The sequence below is a fragment of the Psittacula echo genome (assembly GCF_963264785.1).
Source record: "Psittacula echo genome assembly, chromosome: 3".
In the NCBI taxonomy this organism is placed as follows: domain Eukaryota; kingdom Metazoa; phylum Chordata; class Aves; order Psittaciformes; family Psittacidae; genus Psittacula; species Psittacula echo.
This window is the reverse complement of record NC_137736.1, coordinates 104974889-105000078: the sequence shown is the minus strand read 5'-3', so window position 1 is coordinate 105000078 and position 25190 is coordinate 104974889. Positions and strand designations below refer to the sequence as shown.

The following is a 25190-nucleotide window of genomic DNA, read 5'->3' as shown; positions in this document are numbered from 1 at the left end:
TTTAGTATGTTTGGACAGAACTGAAATGCAGTGAGGTGTGTGCTGCCATGTCACAAACAAACAGAAGAGAACATACTAGTTATCCTTTTGGGTCTTGCTGGGATAGAGTTAATTTTCTTTGTAACATCCTGTATGGCACTGTACTTCATATCTGTGGCTAAAACGGAGTTATTGTCACACTAATGATTTGGCTGTTGCTGAATAGTACTTGCATAGGTAAAGGCTTTCTCCCCTACCACAAGTAGGCTGAGGCAGGGCAGGAGGTTGAAAGGTGACAAGTGCTCAGCAATAAAAGGTCAGGGAAAGGAGGAGGAACGGGGGTGTTTTGTGCTCATAATGTTTGTCTTCCCAAGCAAGTACTATACACTCTGAGACCCTGCTTTCTAGGAACTGGTGGGGTGTAGTGGATGAATTCCTCTCTTTGCTTTACTTGTGCATGCAGCTTTTCCTTTACCTATTAAACTGTTACTATCTTGATCCATGAACATTTTAATCTTCCTTCTATTTTCTCCGCTTTCACTCTTTTTACAGAAGAGGAGAGTGAGTGAGAGGCTGGGTGGATGTTTGACTTTTGGCTGGGGTCAACCCACCACACCTTTATAGATTTTTCTAAAGAAAAAGCTCCTATGTTCTCATGTGGCAGAAAAGGAGCATTGTTAAACTGTAACTCTTGGAGAGCTGTGTCAAATCACAGTTGCTTCTAACTGGTAATTATTTTTTAACTGAATTTTGGGAAGGAATCTGGGGCTTAGCAGCAGAATGTGCACTGAAGTTCATTTAGCTTAACCTCCTCTGTGAGGGTCAGTCATTTGTGTCTGACATTGGCATCTTAAGGTGATGTGTTTAAAGACCTAGTGTTGACACAGAAGCATTACTGATGCAGAAGGGAACAAAGGTAAGAATGTATTGTTGTGTAGGTCAGCTTGTAAAGGAAACTGATATTCCTTTATTCAAGTTACATACTTGAATTTTAGAAATTTGTATTACTGAGGGTGAATACCATTTTAAATTCAGGTGAATTAAAAGCTCATGAATAAAGTATTTAGGAAATAACCGTAACAGCTTTTACATCTTTATTTTACCATCTTAGACTATTACTAATGTAATGAATAAAATCAATAAAATGTTGACTTCTATTATTGTAGAGCTGCCTTTCTTTCTGGATATGGTAGTTAAAATTCCTGGCAAGTTTCAGGTCATGTGTCCGCTTCTACCCTCAAATCTCCCTCAGATCCTCAGTGGTGCCTGTGCTTTTGGACTTGGTAGTGATAACAATCTGACCAACTTCAGCTGCTATTAGTGACCCTGATATGTAGGCAGAAGAGCAGCTGCCTGTGTGTTGGGAGCACGTATGGGAAACTGAAAATATTACTGAGAGGCTGCAGAAATGATGTATTAATTTAATAAGAGGGGCAGGTTAATTTTTGTTACCTTCAGGAGTTTTGTATAAGAATGCTTCAAGGAGACCAACATTTGGGCACAAATTTAGAAAGTTCCAAATTCTGTTCATCCATAGTCATAAATATTCATTGTTTCTACAAGTGGGACTAGAAATGTGGTAGATTGTCTTGTAGTTGCCTAATAGGTGAAAGCTTCTTCTATGGCCAGTTCATTAAGGATATTGTATGGTTTTGGGTAGGGTTTTATTTGTTGTGTGTTGGGATTTGTTTGTTGGGTTTTTTTTTTAACCTCTTTTTGTCTTTCCCCCCCCCTCTATTTCTGGCTGTGAAATCAAGTAGTTGAATGTTTAGTGTGCTACAGACCCCTCCACCCCCCTTTTTCCCTACCTTCTGGTGTGTCTTGCTCTGGATCTGTATTGGTTACCTAGGGAAATTCAGAGGTGCTTAATGTTTAATATTTTGTTGGTTTAATAGAAGTTGATGGGATGTGCATAATGGAGACTAAAATAGGCTCAAAAAAAAATTAAAATTCGTAACCATGAGGGCACAGAATAAGACTTTGTAGTATAAAGGGCACAAGCTGAAACTTATCAAGGAAATGAGGTATAATTTATTGCAAATTAAGAGAAGGAGTTTGAAAATGGCTTTCAGTAATGTCAACCTGAATTTTATTTGGAAATATTAGTCAAACAGTAATGGATTTACTATTAGTGCTGTTAATACTAGCATGTATTCGGAAGAATTAGTCTTGTAATGCCATATGTCAGTGTTCAAGGTTTCTTCATCCTTAACTTCTCTAGCTATGTTTAAAGATTTTACAAATGCTTTTACAGTTTTTAGGGAGCTGAGCTAAAAGGACATACTGGCAAGCTTTTCAGCCCATTTATGGTATTGAGCCAGATAGGAGGAATAGTTGGTCTTCAAGGCTATGATGTCGTATTAGAGAGCTCTGTCAGCTACATTGTGCTCTTATTTCTTTTTTACATTAAAAAGGTGATGTAAATTTTTAATTTACATTAAAAATAGGTGAACTAATAAGAATGTCAGAAGTAGTAGAAAAGAACAATATTTTAAACAGTCCTCGTCTTTATTACTAGAAAAATACTGAAATAATGAGGTGATTAATATCTAGTTATTACAAACTAATTTTAGCTACTCCCTTTTCAAAGAAATGTTGCAGCCAGTTATCTTTCTTTTTAATAAGCAAAAGAAAAAAATTGGTGAGCAGCAAGTCCATGCTAATTGCACAAGCATTAGCACGTATATCCAAAGTGTGTATTAAGCTTCAAATGCGGTGTGTGGTACTGAACAAGTGTAATGCAAACCAGTGGTAATGAAAATACACTGGGAAGTGCTTTGTTTTATCTCTGTTAGTGCTAATTTCAAATATGAAAGGGAGATATCTGTTGTAGCTCAGTATTTTTAGAGGCTTAAATACAGGACCAGATCCTGTGCATATTGGATCTTCTCTATAAATTGGTTTTCTGAATGCAGGCAAATGTAGTGTTAGTTTTGCAGGTTTTGTGTTGCGCTTGAATTTGTGTAAGCTTGTACAGGAACATACCAAATTTCTTAACAGAATCACTAATCTGTAAGTGAGAGTTAAAAAGATGTATGCACCTGTGTATTTTTCAGATTTTTTCACCAGCCTTTGTCCACATTAGGTTTTTTCCTCTACATTGTTTTTAATTTTCAGCTGCTGTTATTGTTTTGTCTTCTCCCAGTAATAGCAAAAGGTTTGTGTCTTGACATACACATTTCTACAGAAGAAAAGTCTATTAATCTGCATTCTGATATTTCTAGAGGTGTGTAAATGTATTGGTGTAAAAACTGTACAAACCAGAATTCTGGTGGGGCTTTTTTGTTGTTGTAGTTTTTGTTGGTTTGAGTTGTTTTGGTTTGTTTTGGATTTTTTTTGTCCGTGTGTGGAGATTTGGGGCTTTTGGTTGTGTGCTTTTGGTTTTTATTGGGATTTTTTTTGCATTTTTTGTCGTTTTTTTGGTGTTGTTTGGTTTTATATTTTTACTTTTTAATTTTTTTAAAAAATGTGTTCAATTTCTAGAGCAATGACAATGAAGAACGCCTGCAGGTTGTAAAACTGCTAGCAAAAATGTTTGGGGCAAAGGATTCAGAGTTGGCTTCTCAAAACAAACCACTTTGGCAGTGCTACCTGGGGAGGTATGTGTTGGTTTAATTTCCTTCCCTAGGAGGAAAAAAACATTCAGTGAAGTATAATTAAACTTTTTAAGTGATACAGCTAAAGTGAGTTCCCTCCTGCTGCTTTATCTGAAATCTGACAGCTAATGCTAAAGCGATTATTTTACATAAATCTTCTGCATCTGTGATTCTGCAGAGGAAACAATTACAAATCATTCCTTTCTAGTTCTCTTTTTTCCCTCCCCAATTATCTTTATTGCAATTGTCAAGCAAAAGGAATATTTTATTTCTTCACAAGTGAAGCTATTCAATAATGGATTAATTCTAAAATAGCATCAAATAACATTTGCAGTATCAGGTGATACTACAACTAGTTTTGAGGCTTTTATGTACAGTATTTGTATACTGGTTTCAATTTTTTAATGGTAGGAGTGCCTTTAAGGAGGTTTGTAGTATTTAAATTTGTGCTGCAAACATACTTAGTCTTGATTTTGAAATATTATGCTGGTTTGTGCCAGAAAATACAGCTGGACGTTGTAGTAAGGAGAAACTTAAGTAGGGCTACGATGATGAAAATGTTTTTGATTTGAGTAAATGAGGATAAATTCTATACATTATTACAAATGCAATAGTTTATAATTTAGCTTTCAATTGTATCAAAACCAGAGTCCTCAAAGAACTGCTGCTTTTGAAAGTACAGAAATTTGATTGAGGGAAGGCCTTTTGTTTGAAAGTGTATAACTATTGAAAACATTGCATGTCATTAAAAAAAAGACAGGTCTAACTGGGCCTAAAGGAAAATGCTTCACTGGATTATGATGAGAAGCAATGTGAAGACTATGTTGTTCATAATTACTGTTTTCAATTAGTTATGAATCGCATACATGTGTTTACTTTTTCCCCAGTATTTTAACTAAGTTATAATAGCCATGTTGTTCATAATTACTCTTTTCAACTAGTTATAAATCACATACATGTGTTTACTTTTTCCCCAGGATTTTAACTGAGTTATAATAGCCATGTCGTTAAAGGAACTGTTCTTAAAATCTGTTAAGTTTGAAAACATAACTGCTTTTTTGCTAAAACAGTTATTTGTTAAAATCTCTTTATTTGATAAATAAGCATTTCAACAGCAATATTGTTCTAAAATCTTATTTTGAATTTATTTAAAACTAAGCATTTTGAGGTTAGCTTGAAAATGCATTGAATTTTTCGAAATGAGAGTTACAAAAATCTCTTACATCAATCATTTTGTTATAAAATGACTTGCATCAAAATTAAATATGAGAAAATACTGGTTTTCAAGCATCAAACTTAATTCATTCCTTCAAAAGGAAGTACTACAGAGGTTGAAGTGATCCATCTCAGAATAAATTTGTACTAGGCTAGATGCCTGTTTGATGTCTGTCATACAATTTAAAGAGGGGACAAATATCATAAGCTTACAGAAATTTTAGCTGCTGATACATGGTTCATGGTCAATTATATGGATTATTGCAGAAAAAATAGTTAAAATGTCAGACATCTTTGTAATAAATAGTTGTTATCTGCCTGGGAGTTTTTCATGTGTACTAGGAGAGAATATTTCTCTTCATGTTTGGAACATGAATTAATAAATGAGTGCAGAAATCTTTTCTTAAGCTAAAGACAGTCTACTTAATACTGGGAAATCAGAGATGTTTTGTAGTGTGTAACTGTGCATGGGAAGCATAAAAATATTTTTGGAGATATTTAAAATTTTGTAGAAATAAACTAATTGCTTTGGTAGAAGCGTTGGTATTTTTGTTGTTGTTGTATTCATTGTCTTGTTTCTAAATAGGTTTAATGATATCCATGTACCTATTCGTCTTGAATGTGTGAAATTTGCAAGTCACTGTCTTATGAACCATCCTGACCTAGCAAAAGACTTAACAGGTACCGGATTTATTATAATGTTAAAATAGAATTTTAAGTCTCCTGGAAAAGTCAAGCAGGTTAGTTGTAATCCTAAGTAACGTCAGATGTGGTGGAGGATGTAATTGAGGTTCAGATTCTAAGTCACAGTCTTAGTTAGTTAGTGCTGCCTCTTGGGCTGAGGGAGTTGTACATAAAGGATGTCTTAACCAAAGAGATCACTCTCTCTCTCTTAGAGCAGTTGCATTCCCAACCGCTGTTGAAAGTAAGCACTGTGGGGTCAGGCAAAGACAGCCTGGCTAACCTAATGGTCATGGCATTTATTAATTAGGATGCAGAGTGGAGACCTCAGTTCCACAAAGCCAAAATGTGTAAATATTATGCAGTCGTGGTTTAAAACATGACAAACGGTCCTGGTAACTGTGATCACAGCCATTAGTTCTTTCTTCTTCAGGTGAAATACAGCCTGTAATTCAAGACCTCTGAAGAAAGGAGCTGGTGTAGATAAAAACATTTAGTAATTGTTGTTCCTGATGTCGTAATGAAAAAAGTGTAATTAAAGAAAATGGGATGGTTTGGTTTTTTTCCCCTCAAAGTGTATATGGAGACTATATCTCCCCCAATCAATAAACTCCTACCTCTTATAATTTTTGGAGGTAATACCTTTGTTCATTTGGTCTAAGCAGGGAATTTAAAGGGCTGTTAATTGCATGGGACTGCTTTCCTGCTTGCTGAATGTTTGTCACGTTAAAACACAAATACAGGCAGGCTGGAGTCATCCTGTAGTTATTGGTAGTGTTAAGCCAGCTTGAAAGAAATTTCTGGGTTTTCCAGAATGGAAATGGCAGAGGTGTTTCTTCTTTAATTATCAGAATTGTATTTTCATGGATTTTTTTTTTTTTCTTTTTTGTACATTGCTGAAAGACTTTGTGCCCCCTCTAATGGTATCCTCTGGGAAATGTCATTTTGCTTGCCCCTCCTTTCTCTCCCCACAGCGCTTGTCAAAGTCACATTGTTGAAAAAGTTCTCTAACTCACTGCTCTTTCAGACCAGAATTGTTTTGTGTAGTGATGTAATTCTTCACTTGGTTTTAATTTATTATGTGTCCCTGTGGAACACATAATTAAAAAAAAAGAGTTGTATTTGGATTTCAAATTTCATAACCTCTATGAGTGCAAAGCTTTATTTCTTGATGTGCACTTTTGACACTTGTGCTGATTACCAGAAATGTTTAATGGTCAGTATTTCAGATAAGACTTGAAAATTTTCACTGGTCATTGAACAGTAATAAGAGAACAGTAACCTCTGGTTATTGCATGCAGAATAAACTTTGAATTTCGAATGTTTCTTAATGTACTCAGTGTTTCACTGATGTATGCAGAGTACAGTGATCTTAACTTCTGTATGCATTTTCCTACCTGATTGTGCTTCTATAACCTAAAATAGGTACTTCTAGAAAGATAAATGAATTTTGCCATTTTATTTGTGAGCTTTCTGAAAGGACGATGGCTGACATTTTTGACACTTAAGCAGAAATCTTAAAATGTGGATAATATAAGATTATTGATGCTACCAAATAAGTAGCAGTGGACCAAAATAATCTAGAAAAATAGTTTTAAGATAAATAAACTAAAACATGTCTAAGTAAGCATTATAGCTGGTCAAAGAGCTTGCTTTTTAAGTATGTCTCTTGATTTGTCCCTGTTTACAATGCTTACACAGCTCATATGGTGGAGTGTTCCTGGAGTATGTAAACTAGATTCCTTGTGAATAGCATAGAAGTTGTGGTCAGGAGGTGCAGCTAATGTGCTTCAGTAGCCAAAGGGGATGGAGAATGCAGAAAAAGAGTAATCTCTAGTCTAAAGACTTTAAAATGTATCCAGTGTGGTTATCAAGTTCTCAGCACTGTCTGTTCTACTTTACAGATCCAATTCTGTTTGGCTGTCAATAATGTAGACATAGCCTAATTACTATAAGAAATAATAAAAATTAAAGTAAAAATGTAATGCTAGAACTCATATTTCTGTGATGCCAGAAATACAAAAATTTGATATTCTAATATAAGGTTTTACTGGTATTTCTCTTAGAGAAAATTATTAGTTTCTTACTGTCAGTGCTTAAACCAGTAGAAAGTCATGATTTCTGCTTCTGTCAGTTGGGTGCTGTCTAGCATAAGAAAAGTAGCTAAAATTGTGTACTTACTTTTTTTTTCCCCAGAATATCTTAAAGTAAGGTCACATGACCCTGAAGAGGCCATAAGACATGATGTTATAGTCTCCATAGTTACTGCTGCTAAAAAAGATCTTTTGCTTGTCAATGATCATCTACTTAATTTTGTTAGAGAACGAACACTGGACAAGCGGGTAAGACATAAGTAGTCCTAATCATGAATGTGTGTTATATTTCTAGACTGTAATTCAGCTTTTTAAAAAACAGCAATTCTAAAAAATGCTGAACAAATTTGAAAATGATGAATTAAAACCAATATTATGCAAAAAATTTTGAAGCAGTCTATTTAATGAGGCATCTTTTGCTCGTTACTTGAATGCCACATTTTTCATTGTGCTGCATTTTTATTAAAGATAGTATGTTATAAAAAAAATAGGCTAAGGCATAAAAATACTGTTGCAGTTGTGTAGCTCTAGTTGGGTTTGTTTGGTTTTTTTTTTTCAATAAAATGAAATCCTTATAAAACATTCTAACATTTTTCTTAACAAATTTCACAAGCAGGTTTCAAAATATATTGTAAATCACTAATGAAAAATGTTCCCCCATTACAGCTAGGTAGTTTACCTTCCTTTAATTAGATCACTGTGAGACTGACAAATCAGTGTATTAGCTTTCAAATTTGAGTAGTTTGAAATTTAATTTAACTGTATTTGGTTATTTGATAAAATTTTTGAGGGTTTGCTACTTGCAGTAAAGCTGCTGGTGGCAAACCTTTAAAATTAACATTATCACTTGTTTTTTTTTCATTTGCTGACATGCTTTCTGCTGTTGCACTGGTAATACAATCACAAATATTCAGTGTAGCCTGTGAGAAAGGGCATTGGCTTGAATTTGTAACAGTCTGAATTCAAGATACTTGCACAGTAATTACTGATGTTGAAAGGTTTAGCATAGTAGATTTAATGCAATATATGTCTTGTTGAGAAAGTGTTGCACTTAGAACTCAGTTTAATGATTTATAAATGAGATTATTCTGGTGTAGAATAGATAATGCCTACCAGGAAATTCTGCAGTCTGAATTTTGAACTGCTAAACTGAGTACTATTTCTTTTTCTGAAGTGGAGAGTGAGGAAGGAAGCTATGATGGGACTTGCACAGATATACAAGAAGTATTCATTACAATCAGAAGCAGGAAAAGAAGCTGCAAAACAAATATCATGGATCAAAGATAAACTTCTGCATATATATTACCAAAACAGTATAGATGACCGGTAAGTCAGTCATGAGCTAGGTGATTCTGTTGATAAGTGTGTAACTTACTATTCAGATTTGTTTTTCCTTTGTGCTTAAGTGCTGACAAGAAGGAGACTTGATAATGTATGTTTTGATCCAGTGTGTAGCATAATCTTACATGGTTGCAGCCAGATGTTGTCTTCTTTACTGTGAGAGTGACAGAGCACTGGAACAGGTTGCCCAGGGGGGTTGTGGAGTCTCCTACGTTGGAGATATTCAAGGCCCGGCTGGACAAGTTCCTGTGTGATGTACTCTAGGTTACCCTGCTCTTGCAGGGGGGTTGGACTAGATGATCTTTTGAGGTCCCTTCCAACCCTTGGGATTCTGTGATTCTGTGATTCTGTTGTTTTCTTTTTTACCTTAAAGGGCTAAAGATATTCTAAAGGGTGAGATAGGTCAGGGTATTTCAGTACTTAGAGCTGTATTTCATTGCCTGAGTAAAGGAGATTTTTGTTTATATTTAAGTAGCTTGCTAATTTTTATGCTAAAATGCAGTAATTGAAATTGCTTTAACAATCTTGTTTTAGATTTGCATGTTGTTATGTGATTTAAAAGTAAGCCTAATAAATGTAGAGACAACAGTTAAGGCATATCTCTCTGCAGAAGGTTCGTTTTTCCGTGCTATAATTGCCATGAATTAGAGCTTTGTCCTGGATTTATGGTGAGAGCAGTGCTTCTGTCATACCAGCTATAGCCTTATCTATGGTTGTTTGTATTGAAAAATAGATGCGTATGGGCAACTAGTCCCTCTTGACTAATCAAGGCAGTCTTGGTGGCACTGGAAATGAGCCTTTGACCTTCACAGTGTGATTGGATACAAGTGGTAATTGCAAACTCATCCGAGTCTTTTCGAAAACTTTAGACTCAAAAAGTCATCTGTCATCTTCAAAATAAGAAATTATTTTGTGGTAGTATGGAAGTGTGCAGAGCTGCCTGGATCTTCAGATTCAGTCTTACGATTTTCTTAAACTTCAGGATCTTTTTAATGTAGTTGGGTTTGGGTTTTGACCACCTGCTCCAGCTGTGCATAAGAATTTTCTTCTGTCCACTAGCCTAAACATAATTTTCATAATTCCCTTGTGAATGTACCTGCATTTTTATTGTGGAAGAATAAGAAATGGGATAAACTTATCCCTTGGGAAAGGGGCTAGGGAGAGGTGGAAGAAAGTCAGCTCATTTTGATGAGTATCTGAATTCTCCTTCTAGGCTTCATGATAATGTATGATATAGTCAACATGATATTTCTTTATTTTAGGCCCATTAATTTACATCAATTTATAATTCATCTAAATGCTGAGCCGTAATGAAATTCATTGATGACATCTCTTTGGGCTGATTATTCAGAGACATCCTTCTGTAAAATCCTTTGGTTCCTGTCTAGAATAATACATCTGACTTCGATTATGTCATCTCTGAAATGTCCTACTGCTAACAGTATCATTACAGTAGATGTAATATTAGAGTTTTCTTTGGCTTATGCTGAGTTATATTGGAATTTAAGTAACTTGACCTTTAAGTTTTTGAATAACCGCATCTTTATATGCAACAATTGACCTCTAGATAGATCTGAGAACTTCTGAATGAACGTTTTGCAAATCAAACTGCTTTCTTCCTTTACAGTTTAAATTTCTTAATCCTATCTTTCAGGTTACTTGTTGAACGCATCTTTGCTCAGTATATGGTCCCTCACAACTTGGAAACCAATGAACGAATGAAATGTTTGTATTATCTTTATGCAACATTGGATTCAAATGCTGTGAAGTACGTGCTGTTTTTAACTACTTACAAAATATTTTTTAATGCAAACATTATTGTAAATTAGTTCTAAATTGTCACAAGTAGCCTGAGCCTGTGGACAAAAGTAGTTTATGAACTGTCAGAAAACAGAACATAGCAATAATACCTATTTTTCAGATGGTATTGTGGAGGAAAAAAAACAACAACCCAAACCCCCAAAATAAAACACAAACAAAACCCCAAACTAATAGGGTGTTTTCGAACAAGGTGTGGTATCTTTTAAGCATAAATAGCTTGAGTGCATGTCAGTCCTTTTATGTGTGAGAAGAGATAGCATAGATAGTGGCATTGACTAGCCCTAGATCTTATCTGACAGCTTCTCAATAACACCCAGGATGACTTAAGAGTGGAAAGGACTTAACTTGTTTGGTTTTTCTCCTTCGATATACATTTTATTTAAAATTATGCGCCTTCCTCAACTTAAAATGAGTATGTATGCATGAAATTGACTAATTTTGCTGCTGTAATGCTCACAGTTTGAATGTAGTAATTTTAAATTTGTTTTTCATTTACTAGTACTTAGTCACTTGAAAATCAAATATAGTTTGTTTTGTTTTGTTTTTTTGTTTCCTCATAAGGGAGACTTAGAAAAAGCTTTGTATGTGAAAAAATGGCTTAAAAAAACCTCACAGCATTCAAATGCTACAGAAAGTGATTTTTGAATCGCCTGCATTTCATATTGCCTGTCTAAAGATATTACAACTGTAACAAATTAAAATTAGGAATAGTATATTAAAAATAAAAAGTTACTGTTCTAGTAAATTTTAGTATAAGCTAAAGAAAAAATGCAGAATGGATCCCTTTCAGTACTTGTTATTTCAGTCAACAAATAACTTCAGAATTCTACAGTTTTCATGTGCAGCAGTACTCATTTTAAAGACACAGTATGTTCAGTTAGGTACATAGAACTGACTTCTTGTGGCTCATGAAAGCTTAAGTGAATCTATGACTCTATTATTTCTATGGCTTATTTTTCCTGAAAAATGTGCTAATTTTTGATTTTGTCAAATATCTCTGACATATCTCTTACAAGTCTAATCATGTCCACTTTTCTCAATTTATTCATCTAGTAGCTGTTTTCTGTGTGCAAGAAAAACATTCTTTTGATGATAAAAATCTTAAATATCTGCTTTAGCCTGCTTCTTTGAATGTTTTTAGAAGAGTGATTTCATGCTTGTACAAATGAGCTCTTTATGGGCCAGATATCAGTTACTTCCTACTTCTTTTAAAGGCTGTGTAGTTAAGTATCTGAAATGAAACTTGTTTCAAAATCTCACTTTGTTCCAATCTAATATGACCATGTTATGCCATTAGGAAACGTTTAAGCATTGCTCACACAGGAACAAAAGTTCTGGTGATAAGCATATTTCTGAGAATGGAGTTGAAAAGGATTTAAGGGCTCTTCTTGGTCAGTTGTGTTCTTTACCGAGTTTGTGATTTTGACAACTCTTTTTAAATTAATTAATTTTAAAAAATTTTTTTTTTTTTTTTAGAGCATTGAATGAAATGTGGAAATGTCAAAATCTTCTACGACATCAAGTAAAGGATTTGGTTGACCTAATAAAACAACCCAAAGTAAGTTCAATTTATCTTTAGCTTACAGGTTTTTAATTCCATTTGTTTCACAATCTGAAGCTTATTTTTAATCACAGAAAATATTTTGAAAGTTAACTGATATTCCATTAGACTGCACTTGCAGTAGGAAATTTTTTTTCAGGGAGATATAATGAAAGTTCATTCTCAGTTACACCAAATATAATGTGGAATTAAACATGTAGGTTTTGATAAGTGCCAGTATTAGCATTTTATTCAAACCAGTGTTATGCTGTTGACATGTTTACATTTGTCCATGTGGCTTTCATCCTATCATTTGCTGTTAAGTGCTAATTCTCTACACTATAATATTCTTTTGAGTAACAGGCCTGAATCATAGAATATAGAATAGTTAGGGTTGGAAAGGACCTTAAGATCATCTAGTTCCAACCCCCCTGCCATGGGCAGGGACACCCAATTCTCCAATTGGAGAATGTAGGGGGCTTCAGAGAGTCTGGGATGCTGTCGTGGGTAACAAAACGGTTTTGAGTGAGGGAATTTTACTTAGTTTATTGTCTATTAACACAAACTTTTTATTTATTCAGGTATTGAGAGAAAAAAAACCAAACACACACTTAAAAGAAACAGCTGTTTTACAGTATTCAGGCCCCCCATTGCACACTATGCTCAGTCCCTTCAGTGAGGTCATGGCAACACAGGAGATGGGCATCAGGTGTGGTGGTTCCTTTCCTTGTGCTGCTCCTCATTTCTTATCTGCTCCTCCATCAGGGATTCTTCCACTAGCAGTAATCCCTTTAGAGTTATATTTTCTCCAGCATCTTCTCTCTTAAATATGTTTTCTCAGAGGCACCATAGCCTTCTCTCACTGATTAGAGTTGTATTGGTTTGGTTTCTTGGTTGTGGAGCTGGCTGGAAGCAGCTTAAGCAGGCACAGGGCAGTCCCTAACCTCCTCCCTAGTGGGTCAGCCCAGCAGCCCTTTGTTACCCCAGACCCTGCCTTTACACCCAGTGCAGATGCTTAGGTATTTTTAACAAACCTTTTACTTGTGATGCTCCTCGTATGGCTTGTTTGGTTTTTGTTGGTTTTGTGTGTTTTCCCCAAATTGATAATTAATTCATAGAATTAAATGACTGTAAGAGTGTGTTTTCATAATCGTGAACTGAAGAGACGTGCAGTCCAAGGCAGTAATAACGTCTATGAGCCATTCAGAGCTGTAGAAACAGTTTCTTTCAGAAAACAAAACAGAAACAGACTAGTAATCTTTTAGAATATGACTTGGTGTTGCTGTGTATGCTATTTCACTTCAGTCTGATTTCTTCACTTACTGATTATAGCTTAATTGTTGATTTGTTCTGCCGTAGATCTTGTCACTGTGGCAAGTGTAGGCATTGTGAGAGCTCTCAGAGGTGAAGAGGGATGAGGAAAAGTGGGTGAATGCTGGTTTATCTGTATTGGAGTATAAGCTTTATTTGCTGCAGATGCTTCCATATCATGAATGCAAGATAATGTAGATAAAGTGCCACAGTAGATCTTCTAAAAATAAATGTTTCTTGATCTTCAATCTGTCATTATTCAGTGGAGTTATACTACTAGAAGTTAAAAAAATACTTTGGATTCAAGTTACTTCATTTGGGGTAGCTTGGGAAGCTAGGGACCAGGTGAGGAAGGCTAAGGCCCAGTTAGAATTGAACTTGGCTAGGGATGTTAAGGATAATAGGAAGGGATTCTATAGGTATGTAGCGAGTAAAAGACAGACTAGGGACAACATAGGTTCCCTTCGGAAGATACCTGGAGAACTGGCTACCCAGGATTCGGAGAAGGCTGAGGTTCTTAGTGACTTCTTTGCCTCAGTCTTCACTGGCAAAGTCTCTGACTGCAGCACCCAAGTCTTGGAAGGCGAACGCAGGGACTGTGAGAATGAAGACCCTAGGCCCACTGTAGGAGAGGATAAGGTTCGAGACCATCTTAAAAACCTAAACGTACACAAGTCCATGGGACCTGACGAAATCTATCCACGGGTCCTGAAGGAGCTGGCGGATGAAGTTGCTAAGCCACTGGCCATCATATCTGAAAAATCATGTGAGTCAGGTGAAGTTCCCGACGACTGGAAAAAGGGAAATATAAGCCCCGTTTTCAAGAAGCAGAAAAATGGATGACCCGGGGAATTACAGACCAGTCAGTCTCACCTCTGTGCCAGGCAAACTCTTGGAGCAGATTCTCCTGGAAGGCATGCTAAGGCACATGAAAAACAAGGAGGTGCTTGGTGACAGCCAGCATGGCTTCACTAAGGGGAAATCCTGCCTGACCAATTTGGGGGCCTTCTATGATGGGGCTGCAAAACTGATGGACAGGGGTAGAGCAGTTGACGTCATCTACCTGGACTTGTGCAAAGCCTTCACCACTGTCCCACACGACATCCTTGTCTCTAAATTGGAGAGACATCAATTTGATGGGTGGACTACTCGGTGGATAAAGAACTGGCTGGACGGCTGCACGCAAAGAGTTGTGGTCAATGGCTCAGTGTCCGGCTGGAGACCAGTAACGAGTGGTGTCCCTCAGGGATCGGTGTTGGGACCGGTCTTGTTCAACATCTTTGTCGGTGACATGGACAGTGGGATTGAGTGCGCCCTCAGCAAGTTTGCCGATGACACCAAGCTGTGTGGTTCAGTTGATACGCCGGAGGGAAGGAATTCCATCCAGAGGGACCTCGACACACTTGTGAGGTGGGCTGATGCCAACCTTATGAAGTTTAACCATGCCCAGTGCAAGGTCCTACACCTGGGTCAGAGTAATCCCAGGCACAGCTACAGGTTGGGAAGAGAAGAGATTCAGAGCAGCCCTGCTGCTGAGAAGGACTTGGGGGTGTTGGTCGATGAAAAACTGAACATGAGCTGGCTTCAGTGTGCACTCACAGCCCAGAAAGGCAACTGTATCCTGGGCTGCATCAAGAGGGGCGTGACCAGCAGGTCAAAGGAGGTGATCCTGCCCCTCTACTCTGCTCTCTTGAGACCTCACTTGGAGTATTGTGTGCAGTTCTGGTGTCCTCAACATAAAAAGGACATGGAACTGTTGGAACAAGTCCAGAGGAGGGCCACGAGGATGATCAGGGGACTGGAGCACCTCCTGTATGGAGATAGGCTGAGAACATTGGGGCTGTTCAGCCTGGGGAAGAGAAGGCTGCGTGGAGACCTCATAGCAGCCTTCCAGTATCTGAAGGGGGCCTACAGGGATGCTGGGGATGGACTCTTCATTAGGGACTGTAGTGACAGGACAAGGGGTAACGGGTTCAAACTTAAACAGGGCAAGTTTAGATTGGATATAAGGAAGAAATTCTTTACTGTGAGGGTGGTGAGGCACTGGAATGGGTTGCCCAGGGAGGTTGTGAATGCTCCATCCTTGGAGGTGTTCAAGGCCAGGTTGGATGAGGCCTTGGGTGGCATGGTTTGGTGTGAGGTGTCCCTGCCCATGGCAGGGGGGTTGGAACTAGATGATCTTAAGGTCCTTTCCAACCCTAACTATTCTATGATTCTATGATTAGTAGTTTGCTTAACTTTAGGTTTGTTTTAATGGAAGCTTTAGCCAGTACTTGTAGAGGTAGCCTGTATTGGAAGGCCAGACCAGTCAGAAACAAATAAACTCTGCAGTACAGTTTTGGTATTTTTCTTTTGAATTTTAAGAGGTGCAAGTATGGAGATTCTGTATCTGTTGACATAATTATTTAAATCCTGTAAGCCAGTTTTTATTTCTGTTTTGCTGGGTTTTGGGTTTTTTGTTTTGATTTTTGCCTTCATTTCTTGTCTGAACGTACCTGTTCAGCTGTGACATCCATAAGCCCTGAAAATTGCAGCATTCTTCCAATACTAAAAAGTGACGGAAAGTTCTGCAGAAATACGTAATGGCTAGAATTATGTGCCAAAGTGTCCGTGTCACAAGATGAAGAACGTTGACTAAAAACATTGCTTGTCTTAATCTCATGCCATATTTTTTTATACTCAGATAAGTTGCCTCTCTTCTCAAACATTGCTATGTTTTCCACAAATTTGCTAATTAATATCCTTAATGACAAAAAACCTGTGCAAATATGTTAGAACTCAAAATCCTGTTTTATTTTATAGTACCTAGTGAATTCCATTCTAGAGAACAGAAATTTACTATGAAAAGTTGAAGGACCTGGTCTGGTGGGAGGTGACTGTGCCAATGGCAGGGGATTGGAGCTGTGTGATCTTTAAGGTCCCTTCAAACCCAAACCATTCTATGAAATGGGCACTTCTGTGTGTCTTACTCTTCAGTGAAAGCTAATAGTGTGGTAGTTTTCCTATTTAAATCTTTCTCAGGAGAATATAATTTGATAGTTGTAGCCCATAATTGATACTATTTACATGCATTTATGGAGTTTTGCAGACTTCATAAGTTGTATCACTGAAGTTGATCTGTCAAGTCAGTTGGCAAAAGAGCAGCTTCCTTTATGGTTTGGAAGCTGATGGGTCTGTATGCTTTTGGCAACATTGCTGTAAGCTTGAATCTTCTTTCAGGTTCCAATTTTCATTTTAGTTATGAAGATTTCCCAGTTGTTGAACAGCACTTATTATGCAGCAGTGAAAGATTTCAATGTTTTTTAATGATTTTGTCCACTTTAGAACACTTCTCTGAAGATGATTTGGGTGTTTATCTTCAGACTACAATTAAGGATTCCCTTTGGCATTTTTACTGATAATTTCTTAATATTTCAAACTTCAGTGCAATTCAGTAAAGCTTCATAGTCTGTAGAATACTATGGATTACAGCTAAAAGTGGGGACAGAGCGCCCTGGGAAGTAGTTTGTTTACCTTCAGTAGTAGGTTTTTCATTTTCCACTTTTTCAGTGCCAGAACTAACTTTTAAGGTGAACTTTGCATGTAGAATTTGAAATCCTGTAGCAGAAGAATTACTGACAAAAGGAAACTAAATTAAATAAAAAAGCTGTTCTGCATAACTAATTTTGCTTGTAAGATGCTGTTGGATGACTTCATGTCAGTAACAGTTTCACTGAAATCTAAGCATTGCACATATTTGAAATGCAGTTATGTTGTCATTTGTTCTGTTGTTATGGTTTATGATTGTTACTTTCACAATTACTGCCTTCCCTGTTCAGCTAAACAGGGGTAGAAGGTGTCTTATTATTGACTTGCTCTGTTCTTTACATTAAGTTGGGGACTGCTACCAAGACTACTTAGAATCAATACCTGAACAAGAAGACAAAGTGAATTTAATGCTTGCTGTCCATTTTATATTTAAAAACCAAGGAGGCATTAGATGGAAAACAATGACAGAAATAACCCATTTGTACTCTTCATAAGCTGTATAGTAGATTGAAAAGTAATAAAAATATTTTACATGGTTATCTGAGACAATGATACTGTAGATGTGACCTAGCTTTTACTCCCTGTAACTGTCTGGCATTAACTTTGCAGTGGTAGTTTTGATTTCTAACACACTGATGTGTTAGCAAAATGGGTGCTGACTTGTTGATAATGCATTGTGGTATTTTGCTCACTCAGTATCCAAATGGAAATATATAATGTAAATTTTTTACTTAATCTATTTTTCTTTTGTGACTTACAGACAGATGCCAGCAGTAAAGCTATATTTTCAAAAGTGATGGTTATAACAAGTAAGTTAAAATATTTACAGTTTTAAAATTACAGGTTAACTATATTGTGTTCTTGTTTTAAATATAATTTGAGATAAGCTTATTAAAAAGTTCTGTAAAATATGAAATATGACAAATCATGATAAAGATGATGTAACAATATACTTTAAAAAATTAAGACAACGGTAAGCAGAATGACTTCCTTACTGTAAAAAGCTTCCACTCATGAAGCTTATCACATGACATTTTGGCTGTATCTGTTGTGGACTGATTAAAAATCTAGATCCTAATATGTTAGTGTCTGCTTTACCATTTATAATAGAATATATATTAACTGATGTTAACTAACCTACTAAAATATCTACTGTCTTTGAGGTGTTGACATTGTAAGTGCTGTTGGGAGAGCACAAAAAAAATTTGGGTTTCAGTAGCAGGGAAGGCACTTTGGAAACTGAAGAACTTCTTTGCAACCTGAATTCTCAGCAAAGAAAAAACCATCAGCCCCAAAGGAACATATCTTGCTCCCCCTAGACCACCATGCCAATTGCGTTAAAACCGGTTCTGAAACTTTGTTTTTAAATCAATCTTTATATTAAAAAAAAAAAAAAAAAAAAAAAAAGCCAGCTGTTCTGGCAGAAACTGATACTGCTTAAGGCTATGTAAATTTTTGTAAAAAGTTGGAGGAAAAACTGAATCTTACTGCCTAGCTGGCCATGTTCCAAATCCTTTTTTCCTTTTGTTTTACAATATAGAAGTTGTTCAGTTTGTAATTTTTCTGATTCTTTCAATTCTGGCTTGCATTAAAAAACCCAAAACAAATAAAAGGAAAGAAATACTTAGTAGAACTTGTTTTGAGCTGACTATCCTGTAGTCCTATACTATTTTCTGTGCCAACTTTGCTTAATGTTGATGTTAGTATGTAGTTTAAGAAATGCATTTTAAAAGCTTTTTTTTTTTTTTTTTTAAGAAAAATATTATAAGCTGTTGTACAGCTTACATTTAGTGGAGCAGTAATTTAGCAAAAATACCCTTTTAATGTTATTCCACACCTGTCATATCAGGTGAGCTATATAAAGAGTATATTTTTCTGTAGAGTTACAGACCTTGCATTCTGAGGTCAACTTCAGCTGTTACTGTTATTAACAAGAACAACTAGACTTGCTGCAAAATGAGTGTGAAGGCCAAGGAAAGGAAATAGCATGGGGAGATCTGTGGGTATACCAGGTTTTAGAAATTGGTGTCCTCATAGATATATCAGCATAAGTTAAAGTGTTTTGTGGTTTGGGTCTTCTGTTTATTTTGTGGTGTTTGGTTGTTTACGCCTCTTCCACCTCTTTTTGTTAACTTAAGCACACATAGAAACTTTCTTGGTGTAACATTTCGCACTTGTGTAATTTACAATACTGTTACTTCATACTTCTTAAAATAAATAGTGCTTTCTTTTGCTTATTTAAAGGAAACCTTCCTGATCCAGGGAAAGCTCAAGATTTCATGAAAAAGTTCACACAAGTTCTAGAAGATGATGAGAAAATAAGAAGTCAGTTAGAAATGCTTGTTAGCCCAACATGTTCTTGCAAACAGGCTGAAGGATGTGTGGTGAGAATTGCTCTTTAAATATGTTAATATTTTTGGAACTGAATTGATTATAAATTTAATTGAAACTTATATTGCAGAGGGAGATAACAAAGAAGCTGGGCAATCCAAAACAACCAACAAATCCTTTCCTGGAAATGATAAAGTTTCTTCTTGAGAGAATTGCTCCTGTGCACATTGATACTGAATCCATCAGGTATTTTTGTGTGCGTGTTGGCTGTAGATTGCAGGGTTTGAAATCAAGGCTTCTTATTTCATCTTTAAGCGTAAGCTTTAATGGACTGGAGGGTACAGTTTAAGACCTGGTAACCTGCAGTATTTTCTTCTCTTTCCCCTTGCTTAGGGGTTTTTGTGTGCTAGTTCAGAATGTAGCCGCAGAAACAATTGAATTGTCATTTAGCACAGCCGTGACAACCTGTCAGTAAAAATGTATCTGTTGCTGATGGGTGAAGTTTGGTTTGTGACTCATTGACTGATTTTAAAAGAAATTTCTGTCCATGGCTCTTTACTGAGGTTTTCCACACGGAATATTAGCTCATAGTGTGATCTAATCAGTAATTTAACTGAGGAAGTACAGGTTATGGTGATGAGGCATCAAGACTTTAAAGAAAAGTAAGCCAGTTAAGTTATGGGAGGGGAAAAATGTAATTGCTGAAATAATTATTTAACAGCTGTATTTTGAGATATGTGGTACCTTATTTAGAGGCAGGTAGTTCTAAATACTAGGAAATTCTTACCTCTTAATTCCAACTATAGTACTTGGCTCTTAAGTACTTGAGCTTTTCACTTTCTGCCTGTCATGTATGTAATGTAATGGAGCTATTGAGATTTCATTTAATCTGTTTCTGATCTTGGATCAAGTACAATATGTAGCTGGATTTTTAATTTAAATTTGAAAACAGATTTTTCACATGCACAGAAGTAATATAAAATGTATATTTTAAGTAAGATTCACATGTGGCACTAAGTTGTCTACTGAGTGCCTTACAGTATACAATGGAAAAAAAAGTAGTAAGAAGTACATATTTTCAGTTTCGCCACAGAACTGGCTTTCTTGCATCTTTGTAAAATTTCACTAAACTCCCTCTTTGTTTTTGAAAGTCACTGGGTTTTGGTTATTTTTGGTTTAGGTTTTGATGGGGTTTTGTTTGTTTGTTTGTTTGTTTTTTGTTTCTGTTTTGATTTTATTATGTGGTCATTTTTGTCCAATTAAGGGCAGGAAAAAAAGTGAAATGTGGGAAGTCTGGCTAAGAGGCCTTGCCCTTGGTTTGCTACCAGTTGAGGTTTTCTTATTTATTTTCATCTGGGGCTTTTTTGTTTTCATTTGAGGCTGTTTGGTTTGGGGATTATTTTTTTTGCTATAAATATTATTTACAGGATGTACTGGAGGAATACTCTGAATGTTGTTCAGTTTATGATATGGAAGCTGCCTACACCACACACTAATAGGATCATTTCAATAATCATTTCCTTTCCTAGGGTACAGTGTAAGGAGAAAATGAAGCATTACTGTCAAGGTTAAATAAGCAGAAAATAGGTCTTTTAAATATTTCATCAACTCTTAGTAAAGCTATTTAATGGTTATTTTTTTTCTCTGGATTGTATACTAAACATTGTAAACAGTTGTTTTCCATCAGTTTTTAAGTAGCCTCACCGTAATTCTTACATGAATTTGTTGCTTGTAGTGCTCAAATTGATTTCTTATTTTGGTCATCCTTCTGGAGTAATTTGTTTATGGTTCTTATATCTTATGAAAACTGTCATACACAGTGGATTGCAGTAAATACGAGGCCATACTTTGTTTTCCTCTTCAGTGCCCTTATCAAGCAAGTAAACAAGTCTATAGATGGAACGGCTGATGATGAAGATGAGGGTGTACCTACTGACCAGGCAATCAGGGCAGGTCTTGAATTGCTTAAGGCAAGTATACTCCTGGTGGTCAGTGAGCATGTAAAACTTTCTGAAGCAACTTTGTTAAAATAAACTTTAAATTGGCATGCGGTATCTTTAGCCATAAGCATGTGGTGGCTGTCTGAAAGAATACTGGTTTGGGTTTTGTTCTCTGTGCTCATCTTACATGGCACATAAGTAAAGTTATCTTATAAAGAATTTAGAAGTTTTATTATTAGAGTGTGAATTCAGTTGCTTTTGAATATAGTTATAATAGTTTTGGAACTGTACTTGTAAGCATCATACTGTGGTTCCTAGTAGTTCCTCATAAATTTGTGTCTTACCTATTTCAACTCTGTATAGTCTTGGATACTCAGTTAACATAGCAAACCCCATAAAGATGCATTTCTGGGGACAGTGTACAGAATTTCTTATTCTGTACTCCCTCTTTGCTAGGAGGAAAGAAAAGGGCTGATCACTGTTACTTACAAATACTGTTATATGCATGAAACTTAAGATGCCATTACATAGGGCTTTTTGTTTCACTTAGTGTCTCTCAAAGACTAGGTTATGGGTACAGTGTAGTCAGATTTGCCTGTACTTGAACAGAAATGTACTTAAACTGTAGTATCACTTCAGTTACATGTTTGTGTTGAGAGTGGTCCAGATGTGGGTTGACTTCAGAGGTCTCAAAATCTAGAAGACTTCCATACTTAAGTTTTCAGAATATCTTAGATCAGCTAAGGGCCTGCTAGATTCATCTGAGAGCATGTGACTCTCTAACCAGGTGTGCATGTTTAGATAGAAGTACAAAAAGCCAGTAGCACAAAAATTAATCTGAGTAAGAATGAATCATGTCACAAAGGACTATATATGTGAAAGAAGGCTCCCAGGTCAGTACTTAAATATTCATATGAACTGGCATGACACATTTAAGGAAAAGGAGTAAGATTGCCCTGAGGAAAGTGATCTGTACATCATGAGAAAAAACCTGAAAGGACAAATGTAGGAGTCTGGAAAAGGGAATGCCATACAATGAAGTGGGGAGGAAAATGGAAAACTGATTGTGAAGAAGTTTCTAGGTTGAGAGGATCATTTCTTTGCCATGGGTCAGAATATGGTATGGAAAGAGGCTAATAATCAACAGCCATTTACAGATGTAGAGAGGGCAAACTTTAAAGGAGGATCAAAAGAGGATTTTTATTTTTTTTTTAAACATGGGAGGACTGTCGTACTTGAAAACGGAGTCCAGGAATCTGAAGGAGAGGTACAGGATCTGATGAGCTGCTGTATAAAGCTTGAGGGACTAGAGACCCTATTGGGTATATCTATATTACTATTTTGGAGATAGGAACTTCAATTCAGAGTGCAACCAGTTCTTCCACATGGCAAACAAGCATGAAGCCTGGGAGCACATAAGCTTTATTCTTTTTAGAGAAACAAAACTGAGATGAGCTTCAGAAGCACATGTTGTGTTGCAGTGGCTAAAGTGGGTTCAAGTCTGTCTAAAAATACTCTGAAGTAAAACCCCTGAAATGTGAATATTGCTTCCTTAGTATCAGTTGTTTCTTTTAAGATCTGATTCTGCTGTAAGCCAGTACTTGCTAATGTAGATGTAGCCACTATTGCAGTGTGGCAGTGGACAATTACTCATGATGGTATGTTCTATATAAGTGGACCTTTAAAAAAAATATTAACATGGCTTTCATCTTATTTTGGCAGGTACTTTCATTTACACACCCTATCTCATTTCATTCAGCTGAAACTTTTGAATCTCTCCTGGCTTGCTTGAAAATGGATGATGAAAAGGTGGCAGAAGCTGCATTACAAATTTTCAAAAACACAGGAAGTAAAATTGAGGAAGATTTTCCTCACATACGATCGTAAGTTTTACATCTTACTTTGCTTGAGCGGTGTTCTTTATGGGTTTTTGGAAGTTCTCTTTCTTCCCTTTGCATACTATAGCATTATCCTGCATTCTTTTGGAAGAAAGTATAATTTCAGGTAAAACATGAAAAAGATTTTGAATTACTTTAAAATGTGGTGCTTTTTGAACAATGGAAGTGAAATGAATGTATCCAAAGTAGCGAACAGCTGATATGTCACTGGCACTACTATAATTTTTATCATTGCCCTTCAGAGTTACGTATGGGGTGTTGTTTCTTTTTTTTTTCCCCCTAAATTAAATATATGTCAACGTAAAACCATTCTTTGCAACTTAATGAGGATGTGTAGACGAGAATATTTCCAAAAGAGCATTTAGTAACTTGTGCAGAGAAAATATTTCTTCTAGTCCATGATATTTTATCAACAAAAGCCAGGGGCTTTTACTTGCAAGACATTTCTTTCTTTGAAGAAATTGCCAAAACCAGGACAACTAGCACTTTTGCAGAGGTGTTATGTTCTTTATATCTGTACTTTTTTTGCTGGTTTGATATTTTGAAGATTTTCAATTTGTGAAAAGGTGTGTTTTTTGTTTGTTTTTTTTTTTTTATTAGAGCTTTGCTTCCAGTGTTACATCATAAAGCTAAAAAGGGACCCCCTCGTCAAGCCAAGTATGCTATTCATTGCATCCATGCAATATTTTCCAGCAAAGAAACACAGTTTGCACAGATATTTGAGGTAAAATTAAAATATTTAAGTTAGTTTTTCTTAATCTTTTATATAGCAAATGTAAACTAAGGGAGGTAGTAGTAATTTATATGGCAAGTTGTATCAAATTTACAAAAGATATTTTTCCCCTTTCCTTTTGTTCTCTTCAGTTTGGCCTGAAATATGGTAATGGAGGGAGGTTTTGTATCCTATGATCCATCATGTTTAGGGTTATGTATTTTAAGAGATGATAGAGTAAAATTAAGTGTTGAACTGTCTGCTAGAACCATGAACTTTTTATGGGAAGAGGAGCCATACACCATTCCTTATCCTTGTTGGGACTGACCCGAAGTATTTAAATGGTTATAGAAATGAAGGAAAAAATTATGGTAGATAGTATTTAAATAGATTTTAAAGTTACAACTGCAAATACACTTTTTAATTAGTGCCCATCAGCTGTTTATCTTGAAGGCTGAATCATAGTCCTTTACTGAAATTGTGATCTTAAGATGTAGCATGCCCACTTCTTCAGCAAGAAAATACACATTTTTTTACTAAACAGCCCTGCTTGAGCTGCCACTTTCTGAACTATGCAGATGTGACAAACAGTTTGTGTTTCTTTGTGATTTTTTTTCTTTTGATGTGTGGGAAACTTGTAGGGTTGGTAAATCTGTCTTTAAATCAAAATAGTAGTTCTTTAAAAATTGTATTTCTGAAAAATAAATAGTCATGGACAACTTAGTGCAGAGCTCTAACCCCCCTCTGCTCAATAAGACACAGATTATATCAGTAATACTTGAATATTACTGATTACTGAATATTACTGATTACAGTTGCCTTTATTCTAGCCACTACATAAAAGTCTGGATCCAAGCAATTTTGAGCATCTCATCACACCGTTGGTTACTATTGGCCACATAGCCATGCTAGCACCTGATCAGTTTGCTGCCCCTTTGAAATCTTTGGTTGCCACTTTTATTGTTAAAGATTTGCTAATGAATGATAGGGTAAGTATTTTTAAAACCTCTTATTAAGATTTTGTTTCTCCTGTGGTATGATACTCAGCAAATTCTTGTGAAAATTTTTGACTTGTTGATTTCTACATTTGGATATGGTGATAGATGTCTATGTGTACTGTTTGACTGAACTGAAAGCCCACAGTACAGGAAAGGAGGTAGTACTAATTTTATAGTCCTTACAAAAGTGACAAGCTATATAGCAC

General features: G+C 36.0%; 1 protein-coding gene across 3 annotated transcripts in view; it reads left to right on the top strand.

Moving 5' to 3' along the window:
- The window catches only part of PDS5B (PDS5 cohesin associated factor B), a 119810-nt gene that overhangs the window by 45984 nt on the left and 48636 nt on the right, over nt 1-25190 (top strand). For all 3 annotated transcript variants that reach the window (XM_080614425.1, XM_080614426.1, XM_080614424.1), the window contains exons 9-21: nt 3463-3578; nt 5377-5471; nt 7668-7813; nt 8739-8890; nt 10560-10673; nt 12203-12284; nt 17866-17914; nt 19350-19489; nt 19567-19682; nt 21301-21406; nt 23099-23259; nt 23875-23998; nt 24817-24975. In XM_080614425.1, coding sequence (XP_080470551.1) covers nt 3463-3578; nt 5377-5471; nt 7668-7813; nt 8739-8890; nt 10560-10673; nt 12203-12284; nt 17866-17914; nt 19350-19489; nt 19567-19682; nt 21301-21406; nt 23099-23259; nt 23875-23998; nt 24817-24975 — 1560 coding nt within the window. The remainder of the gene's footprint in view (nt 1-3462; nt 3579-5376; nt 5472-7667; nt 7814-8738; nt 8891-10559; nt 10674-12202; nt 12285-17865; nt 17915-19349; nt 19490-19566; nt 19683-21300; nt 21407-23098; nt 23260-23874; nt 23999-24816; nt 24976-25190) is intronic.